A 10,331-nucleotide genomic window follows, 5' to 3' on the forward strand; every position below is an offset into this window, starting at 1 on the left:
ATTATTATAAAGAACAAGTAAACCAACCAAAAAGTTCAGTAGCTAAATCAAGTAATAAAATCTCTGATAGTGTCAAAAGCAGAAAGAGGAGGACAAAGAGCAAAAAGGAGTGTGCTCCCGTGAAAGATCTAAAACGCAAAAAAAGCAGAGTGACTAAAAAGTCTATAAATAAAAAGCCAGTCAACAAACAGCGGACGGTGAAGAAAGATCTACCAGCTAAAAAAGCAGTGAAACATAAAAACAAAAAGTCTAAGAAAAGCGAAAAGAAATTAAACTTTGACTTCCTCGAAAATGTCAACTGAAAAACTTTTTGAACCTTGTGTACTTCCAGAATTTGATTTATTCAAACTACCTCATATGTCTTATCAAGTTGAAAAATCATTACAAGTTGATTATAGACCACTAACAGCTCTCAAATCCGATTGCCCAATTGAGTTTTTCATAACTGGTACAGAAGATGAACTTGTTTCCCTGCACAAGTCTAAGCTTTATCTTCGCTTCAATGTGTTTTATAAAGCAGTCGGCGCAGATAAACCAAAAAGTACAGATTGGCAAAAGCTCGATATCTGTCAGAATGCTCTTCACTCAATTTTCAAAGATGTAGAGGTCAACATTGGTGACAAAAAAATCAACTCCACCTTTGGAACCTATCCATACATCGCTTTTCTTTCTACTCTATTGTATAAGTCAAAAGAAGAAAAAAATTCAAGCTGTAGAGGGGCATTCTGGTTTGAGAACCTAACTTCATTAACCAGCGTTATTTCAACATCGAGGTCAAGTGCTCTTTATCCTAGATTTGTAACAGCAGAATCTGCGCTAGAAAATGGAAGAACTGTGGAAGTTTGTGGCTCTCTGGAGACGGAAATTTTCAATCAAAAAAGACCCATACCTGGACAAATCCCCATAAGAATAAAACTTTACCCTAATAAACCAGAATTTTACTTCACAACCAGTGATTCAGCTAAGTTCATCCCTAAGTTGGTTCTTCAAGATGCTTTTTTAAGCGTGCATAAATACAAAATAACTCGAGATATGCAGCTAGCTTTGAATAGTGCTATAAAGCTAAGCTCACTGAAATACCCCATAGTCAGACGGGAAATAAAATATTTCACCATCAACAGCACTTCTCCAAGTGTTGTGATTGACAATGCTATAGTTGGTCAGCTGCCTAGAAGGTGTTTTGTTGTTCTATTAGATGCGAATTCTTTTGAAGGTTCCTATGATACGTTTCCTTTCCATTTCGGAAACAAAGATCTTAATAAAATTTCATGCCTAGTGAATGGTGAACTTTATCCGTCGAGACCTTATCAGCCCGAATACTCTGAGGATATATACAATCATTGTTATTTAGGCTTATTAGACGCACTTAAGCCTGATTGTAACTTCAATTATACCTACGATACCTACAAAGAAACTTTTCCGATATATGCATTCGATCTTTCGTGTGATGGGGCTACAGGTGGAGATAAATACATAAACAAGCAACGATTTGGTTCGATTAGATTTGACTTAAATTTCGCAAAAGCTTTGACAAAGGCTACAACACTACTTATTCTCAGCGAATATGATAATCTTTTACAGATCGATCATTTAGGTTCAGTAGCAACTGACTTTAATTAATTTTCAATGGCAAATTATCATTTTATTTTTTCTTGTTTTTATTTTTCCCCACAAACTTTATCCTTTGTTTTTTAGCCCCCTTAAATGTATTTAAATTAATTAATCATCATTTTAATAAAGCTGCTTTACTTAAATTCGACTTATCATTTGCTGAATAATTAAGGTTCATATGATATTTAATCGAGGGTTCAAGTCAAGGGTTAATCATCGACATTTCAGTTTCATTTGTAACGCTCCGCCTGCAAGGTGGAGTGTTACAAATGTATACTATACTACTAATGAGATTGGCGTTTAAATTTTTACTTAAATAATACAATTTAAGACCATTTTGGCTGCTAATGAATTTTGTGTGTGTTGATGAATGAATGTTTATCCATTCATTGAAGGGTTAGTGAACAAAGATCAACAAAAGGTAGATATTAATACTTGAGATGAAAAGGCTTTCATTCTTACCTTAGTTTGTTCTTTGGACTGTCAACCTTCGTACTAGAAGTAGCTAATTAAATCAACGATTAATGGTGATTGAATGTTGAAACCAGGGTTAGTAGAATGTCTCCCAACACAAATAGCGCGAATAAGGCGAAACGATTACACAAGTATTCAACAGATATTAGATGCAGTTTGGCTTTAATGTATAATGTTTATTTGTACAATTACATAATATTAATAGATATTTACAAAGCTAATGTTGGAACAGTGTACAACAATTTGTCAAATTGTAGTCCACATTTTGTATTGCTCAATCCACAAGTTCAATGTTACATAGCTCTTATCAAAGCACGAGTCAACAAGTGCGCCTTTCAATCAAATGCTAGCGTTAAGTAATAAAAAACTCTCAAGTGGAGTCACTAAAGTGTGACACTCAGTACCAGTGCTTGAACATTGCATTGTAAAACAGAGTGACATTAACCTCATGGATAAAGTAAGGGTATGGATTATAATATACAGATATTTTTAGATTGCATTCGACTATATTAGCATAAAGATCAGATTTGCAAATCTCCCAACAAGCACTCAGTTTCGATCAATCGTAATATTTACAATTTAATAGGTTATCTAGTGTATGATCGTATTGAGCCAGTTCGACTGTAATCACGCTTCTCTTCAGGTTTGAAGATCTTTTCACAGATGATGGGAAGGATGAAACAAGTAGCCACTTGCATAGAGGACAAGATACCTAAGTAGTAAGTAAAGTAGACTTGGTTTTTGACCATAAGTTGAGTTAGAATCCAAGGATGAATAGATTCACCGGTGACTCCGATAATGAATATACACGATGCATTACGATTAGAAAGGAAAAAGTATTTTTGTAATGTGCTCAAAGAAACGGTGAATGTTGGCGAATATCCACCTCCAAGAAGTATTAGTCCAACCCAAATGCAGACTCGGTAAGTAGCGGCATGAGGAGCCATCACAAACGCGCTGACTATTACACACAAGTAGGCACAAATCATGACATATCTTTCCTTGAAATAATTCAACAGACCAATATGAACATATCTATAAAATGTGAACACTGCCCAGAAAACAGTTACAAGAGTAGCACCTTCAGATTTACTCATATGAAGACCAGATTTAACGACAAAAGCAGGTCCTAAGGAACCTATTGGTATGACAAAAAAACAGAAAAGCGATTAAAACGATAAATTAGTAAGTTAATAAGTTGAGTTAATTGCTTTTAGATACAATTTATAGCTTCTCTTACCGACTAGTGTTTGCAGCCCAAATGAGCAATTAGCAATGAAAGCAACGACTCCGATGCAAAGGTAACGTTTCCAACGAGCCGAATCATTATGAATAACAACCTCTTTATTAGAAGCTGAATCAGCTTTTTTAGCAGCCTTGTCTCGAAAGTGAAATAACAAGAAACCAAATGATGAGGACAAGAGGACAACTGCAATAATGAGAAAAGCGTATTGAACTTGCACATCTTCTGGCGAATAGGTTGCAAATATTTCATCGTCGGTTAACGTTTCGTTATCCATCGTCACAGGTTCAGTCAACAGGAAGGCTTTGGTAAGCAATGGTGTCAATAGGCAGCCAATACCATAAGATGAGTGCAATATTTGAATGTAATTAGCTGCTTTGGATCCCCAAACGTTGAATGAGTAAGTGTTTACAACTGATGGTGAGAGCAATAGATTTAATTAAACGGACTGAAAATGGCAAAATAAAGACCATTGTGATAATTCAATTTGCATCATTGTCTTCCTCATTCGCTCTCAGTGTATCAAAATTTTCTCAATAAACGACGGGTTTAATGCTCATTGAGCAAACAAAAATTAAAAGTCAATCACTCACATTGTCTCAAACGAGCTTAACTTTATATTGCATTGTAAAGTTCAATGGTTAAAACTAGTCTAAAGGCTGATTGCAAGGAAAACTTTTAACAATTTTGTGTCAGCAAATCGATCGGTTGCATGAATGAAAATTAACTTACATATATCGAGAACACCTTGAGAAACTCCAGATAGCAAGAAGCACGTATAGATGGACCAATAAGAGTAAAACCAAGGAGCAAGGCCAATCAATATAGCAGCGGTTGAGTTGGCGAAAAATAAGACCAGATTAGCATCCAATTTAGCTTCGACAAGACCAGCTAAAAGAAAATAAAGAGTTGGCGAATCAATAATTGGCCATCTTTTTGCAATTGAGTTATTTACCAATGACACCTCCAAACATGTAACCAATGGCACGACTAGGAACCAAACCAGTTACTTTATCGAAAGGTTCTCTAACACGAATCTGAATGTCTAGTAAAGATGATCCAAGAAGAGTACTGCAGCCACCAAGACTCATAAACGTGATGAAACAAAAGGCAGTTTTGATCAATTGTATTCTGTACAATTTGAGGTACTCGATGAAATTCATGATGATGGATAACTTGTTGATGAACTATTTCAACTTAATGCAAGTAAAGTTGGTTGTCTTTTCACTGGATTTCAAGAAGATTTTAATTTATAGTTGATTTACAGCTCTCTCTAGTCGTAGTTTCGTTTAACTTCATGGACTCACTCGAATGATGGCAATCAAATGGTTTCTTTGGGAAGTTACTATTGAATAATCTCAGTCAGCTGACAATCAGTGTAGTCAACAGTAGGAAGCACAATTAACTGATGGATTGCATATTCAATCAAGTAAAGCAGAAATAACAGATGATAAAAGTACATAAGACCACATCAAAAAGTCAAAGTGCAGAAGATGTTTGATAAAATACGAGTTGATTAAGATTTGCGTTTTTGACATTAGCTAAAAATTAAAAATCTAACGATTCATCTTATGAATATTGGACAAAATACAACAAATATCTTGTGAATCCATTCATCCCGACAGTCTGCAATTCTGATCGGTAAGCTAATAAAGCTTTTTTGTTAGATCACTTGACTGTCAAAAACAATGTCTGCTCTTAAATTATCAACAACAACAATAGGAGACGCATACATATGTATTATTAATATAACACTTGATTATGATAAAGAACTGATCATTAAAAAGTTGAGTGCAAGTCAAGTATTCACATGTTTGATAGCGTTCAAACCCTTTTGAATGAAGTTGAGGCAACTAAAGTCAGATATGATACAACACCGAAGTTTATCCGGATAAATCACGTTTCAACTCAAACTTACTTGAACCATCAACAGTTTCCACTCGTTTTTTCCTACACTTGCCAGTTTTATGGTTACAATATGCAATTAATCTAACCTTTGAAGCAATTAATAGATGGATCAAGTGTAAATCCAAAACCATTATATCCTAATGGGCAACAAAAAGATCCATTGAAGATTTTATTGCAAAATAGTTACATTAGCATTACAATGGAATACGATTTCAACTGTTGCTAACAGTTAGTTTTACATGTACATGATCATCAATTGTAAATCTTATTGATTACCTTCTGATTTAATCTTGGCAATGTTTTCAGTGTTCAAAGTTAAACACTCGAGTCGATCCAATCAATCCAAGAGATCAATAAACACTTGGTAATTCAATATTTATTGTGAGTTAATATTAGCAAACTCTTGAAATAATTATGTTTATTGATATTTGTTTTTTAAATTTGATTTTTATTTATAGCAACATATCGTCAGCAATTAACTAAAAACGTGCCACAGGGAAGACAAAAGAAGACAATTTATTAATATTATGATAACTAAAAATGTAAGTAAGTCAATATTTCAACAGATTTGTGAGTAACATCCATAAATTTAATTGCTGTGATGTTAAGAGTCACAATTTTGTTAAATGTTAATATGATCTAATTATAAGAACATGTGAGCATCATGAATGGAGCAATTAAACAGCTAATAAACTTAATCAGACAGTAACAAAGTGATGAATCACACAATGATTAACACGAAAACTGTACAGTTTCACAATCCATAATAAGTTTCAATTTGCTGCTGGATTTACAGAAGCTGCTGTTGGTCGCTGTAAATTGACGAGTTTTTTCCAGAACATCATCTTCATTCAGCTTTGGCATATGCTTTTCCTGATATTATATGCATTTAGTTGAAAATTTTATTGCTGTTGAATTCAAATTCCATCAAAATCGTAAACTTCCATTCCATTTCTTCTACTGCTCAGGAGGTTGTAATCAAAAGCTGTGTGATCCGGAATAGTGCAGTGTTTAGGATAGTAATTGTGACGTTAGAAATCATAATTCTTTGCATGATATAAACTTGAAATTGAAAAAGATTTTTTAAATATTATTCAACAAGGAATATTAATAATCGGTACAAAAAATTTTCCTTCCGAGTTGAGATTTTGTGGATTTTTAGAGGGCATGAAAACTGAGTCTACTAAAAAATTTCTTCGATTGACCGTTTTTGAGAAAATCGACGGAACTTCGGTCCCCTTTTGTACAGTTATTGAAATAGATTTTTTCATTTTTCTGATACGGTTTTCGATGGCCAACTAGAAAAGCTACTCATTACGTGAAATAAAATTTCGTGTTTTGGTACAACAGATTACTTTGATTTTCCGTCAAGCCTGGCACTTCGAGTGACCGTAAGAGTTAGAGCTGAGGCTAATTTTTTGTCGGGAAAAATTATTGGTGCAAATCAACAATCGAACACTTTTTTAAATTTATTAAGAGTTTTCTTGATTTTGGCCATTGGCTTTAAAACCTTGCACATTGATGTCTCGAGAACGGTAGCACTTACAATCACCATTCTTTCAACATTTATCAGATTATATTATTTGTTATTATATTATTATGCGCAATTACGCATGCATATAATATAATATGTGCTATTTATTATATGGCAAATTGAAAATATTTTCAGTCTTACTTTTGCATTGATACCCAAATTGATGAAATAATATCGCTAAAAGCAATCAAACAGAAAATAATTTCCAAGAAAAGATTTGATTTATTTGAAAATAAACTGAATTTAAACAGTAAAACTGAAACAATAAACAATTAACTTCAATTAAAAACAATGCGTCTGGTAGTTTTTGTTGTGCAACATTGGTATAAATTGCAATTCGTTAAGGTACTAACGTATTTTTTGTATTATTAGGAGTATCAAAAAGTCTCGAGATTTCATGTTTTTGAGTTCACTTTCGGAAACTATTTAAGTAAGTAAAGTAGTTTAGTTTATTAATCCTTCAGACATGAGAGGAAAAAATTGTAACTCTCATCATAATTTTTGTTCATTTTGCCCCATGTTTAAATACTTTCTTGAATCATCTTCATCTATCTATTCAATCAGTCATAATCTTGAACAACATGGTGTCTCTTTTCAAAGCACAAGTGCTTTTTGATAATGCAACATTTATTTCTCCTACTATTATTTGTTTGCTCCTAGTTGAATCTTTATTAGGTTTATAATATTAAAAAATTGTTCCAATCACATCGATATGAATTAAATATGGAAATGGGATTGAAAGACTTTTTGTGTCTTAGGTTGAGCAAGGCTCGTATTTTAGCATCATTGACTTTTATAATTTTAAAGTAGCCCAAGATGTCGAAAAGTTTATCTAGCCAGATAATCAGCAATAAAATATCAATTGATAATCAAAAGTTTATCTCGATATTACCATGTAAACAATATCAACTCATCTTTATGCTTGTTGATACAAGGTCTCCTTGAATCCGTCTTTATCATTGAACTAAATAAATAATAGATGTCAATGCTAATTTTTGCCTCCATCGAAGTTTCGAAGTTCATTTATGCACCAAGACACAATTGATAAATCTGATGATCTATTACAATTTAAATGTACAGCTGCTGTAGGGGAACAATTAAAGTTTATTTAATTCGTGAAAAGAGCTTGATTAATGGGAATACAAACTTGTCTAACAAATAACTTGAAAGAAATAATTTTTATTGCTGTTGAATTGAAATTGCATCAAAATCGTAAACTTCAATTGGACTTCTTCCATTGCTCAGGAGGATCAGAAGGTTCTAATCAAAAGCTGTTTGATCCGGAATAACAGTTAGTACAGTGGTTTTGTCAATTTGCGTCCATGCTTTCGTTTGTTCCAAGTAAACTCTTGCAAAGAAAAAATATTATTGAAGAAACCCTGTAAAAGAGTAATTGTAAGATGGTAATTCCAGCGATAAATGACTTTAACAAGTGTATAAAATGATAGGTAATCCATTATCAAGCATTATTCATGATATAATCTCAGCTTAGGTCTTTCACAAATGAATCTGTGTGAATACTTGAAGACAAATAGAGCTAAGCTCATTAAGACATTTTTTTGTTATGTTTCCTTTTTTGGTTTGGGTGGTTGCTGTACACTTTTAGGTTCATCGTTACTTGATTTATCAATCAGTCTAAATGCAGAGTTCAAGGAAGTGTCCGGCTTGGTTCCAAGTCGATCAATCGGTTACATTATTGGTGCAGTATTGTGTAAGTATTAGTATGTCAAACAATCCCTCTTGGTTTGGGTTTCCCGCAAAGTTTTCATAAGATAACTCTTTACTCTGATGACTAGCAACTCGTTAACAATTAAACATTTTTCTTGTTTCTTTTTTACGAATCATGAAGCTGGTTTTGTTGGTAAATTTGCTGGACCTGACTTGATTTTATTTTTAACTAATTTCACTGCTGGAATATTCATTGCCTTGGCTCCATGGTTTAGGCACTTTGCAGTCATCTATACTTGTCTACTTTTATCTGGAATCTCGCAAGGAATCTTCGATATTTGTAAGTAATTCTGATTCTAACTCAGTATCGCAAGTCTCTCTGATTAACTCTTTTCTTGTATTAATATTAATAGTTACAAACACTTATACTCTTGCTATTTGGGGAGATAAGGCGACTAATTATGTTCAAATATTGCATGGTTCCTTTGGTCTAGGATCACTTCTAACTCCATTATTGATCAAACCTTTTTTATTGCCGTTGGCTCAAAACGAAGGAAATGAAACACAAAGTGATGCATTTCTTGGTGATTACACTCCGGATGATGTTATAATTCAATATCCCTTTATTGTTGTCGGCGTTCTACTGATTTTCGCATCAAGCGGTTTCTTAGTATTTCACTTCAAAAGAAAATCTTCAGAGAAAGATAAACAATCGGTTGATGTAAAGCCTGAGGTTGATCATCCAAAATGGAAAATAGTTGTCTCTTTGACAGCCTTGGCATTGATAGCTCATACGACATTTGGTGTGGAAACTTTAATCGGTATGTTATGCATAAAACAGCGTAACAACGGTAGTTTGATTCATTAAGTTTCTTTCGTTTGTTCAAGATTAATTCTCGTATTACGATATTCTCTTATATTTTGAATTAGGTTCCTTGGCTCCTTCATTTGTTGTCATCTCAGATCTCAAGATGAGCAAACAAGATGGTGCTAATATGGTCACAATGTTCTGGAGTCTTTTTACATTTTATCGACTATTCTTCATCGCAGCTACAAACTGTATAAAAGAGCGTTACATGATGTACTTCAATTATTGTATATTGATAACGGCCATTGTTATGATGTGTATAAGTGGAGCTTATAATCAACTTATTGCATGGATATCCATCGGTCTCCTTGGCATCGGGTTCTCACCAACGTTCTCGGTGTCACTTGGTCTTTTGCAAAAATACATAAATATTTCCAACAAATATGCTTCTTTCATTTTCATCACAGCGGCTGTTGGGGAATCAATCCACCCTTGGATTGTAACAAAATTTATGGACTCAATGCCTGCATTTTTCATTTACTATACGGCAGCTGTATCTTTTGGTCAATTAGCATTGTGCTTTATTTTACCCTTCATTCTTAAATCAATCTTCAGAAAAGATATTAAGCTTCCTCTTGATAGATCTGCTTCAATCAGATCAAGTCAACGATAAAGCATTTGTAAAAATTTGTAACTGTTAAGTTCCCTTTCGCATTTGAAGAGAGTTCATTTTAACTTTTAACCTAATCGAAAGATTGTGGGGCATGATTGAGCGAAAGGCATTTAAGCAAAAATTTAATCTCAATTAAATCTATTCAAAAACTTTTTTGAATTTAATGCATTGATTAATATTGGAAAACTGAGCGCGTGATAACCAAAATTACTTATAAATTAGCTTATTCGGTGCCAGTCTGGATCTGAGAACAAACGTTGGGCTTCAACACATGTTTATTATTGTAATGTTTGATGAATGATGGGAGATGAGGAAATCGTGGTAAACTTTTTATTTTAAGAAAATGGATAGGGACGGTTACATGTTTGATCGTAGGATGATGATGGTGAATTTTTCTTAATTCTTTTTTATT

General features: G+C 33.4%; 2 protein-coding genes across 4 annotated transcripts; one reads left to right on the forward strand and one right to left on the reverse strand.

Annotated features, from left to right (window-relative positions):
* Positions 1 to 2,241: 2,241 nt before the first annotated feature.
* Positions 2,242 to 4,543, reverse strand: LOC107370233 (sodium-dependent glucose transporter 1A-like). The gene is made up of 4 exons (XM_015938223.3): positions 4,284 to 4,543; positions 4,061 to 4,219; positions 3,326 to 3,742; positions 2,242 to 3,223 (listed from the first exon to the last, which is right to left on the reverse strand). The coding sequence occupies exons 1-4, from the start codon at positions 4,489 to 4,491 to the stop codon at positions 2,673 to 2,675; spliced, it is 1,335 nt and encodes a 444-aa protein (XP_015793709.1). The 5' UTR covers positions 4,492 to 4,543; the 3' UTR covers positions 2,242 to 2,672.
* A 1,011-nt stretch (positions 4,544 to 5,554) lies between these two features.
* LOC107359830 (solute carrier family 60 member 2-like) lies at positions 5,555 to 10,075 on the forward strand. Of its 3 annotated transcripts, XM_089268380.1 has the most exons (6): positions 5,555 to 5,617; positions 5,695 to 5,782; positions 8,377 to 8,481; positions 8,620 to 8,778; positions 8,852 to 9,259; positions 9,369 to 10,075. In XM_089268380.1, exons 2-6 carry the CDS (start codon positions 5,764 to 5,766, stop codon positions 9,917 to 9,919), a joined length of 1,242 nt encoding a protein of 413 aa, XP_089124506.1. In that variant the 5' UTR covers positions 5,555 to 5,617; positions 5,695 to 5,763; the 3' UTR covers positions 9,920 to 10,075. The 3 variants fall into 3 exon arrangements, with proteins under 3 accessions (XP_089124506.1, XP_089124507.1, XP_015781897.2); XM_089268381.1 differs by lacking the exons at positions 5,555 to 5,617; positions 5,695 to 5,782 and adding an exon at positions 7,887 to 8,218; XM_015926411.3 differs by lacking the exons at positions 5,555 to 5,617; positions 5,695 to 5,782 and having other exon boundaries at positions 8,227 to 8,481.
* The last annotated feature ends 256 nt before the right edge of the window (positions 10,076 to 10,331 follow it).

Source organism: Tetranychus urticae, chromosome 2, assembly GCF_039701765.1.
Source record: "Tetranychus urticae isolate SD_2017Ah chromosome 2, NJAU_TeUrti_SD_1.0, whole genome shotgun sequence".
NCBI lineage: Eukaryota > Metazoa > Arthropoda > Arachnida > Trombidiformes > Tetranychidae > Tetranychus > Tetranychus urticae.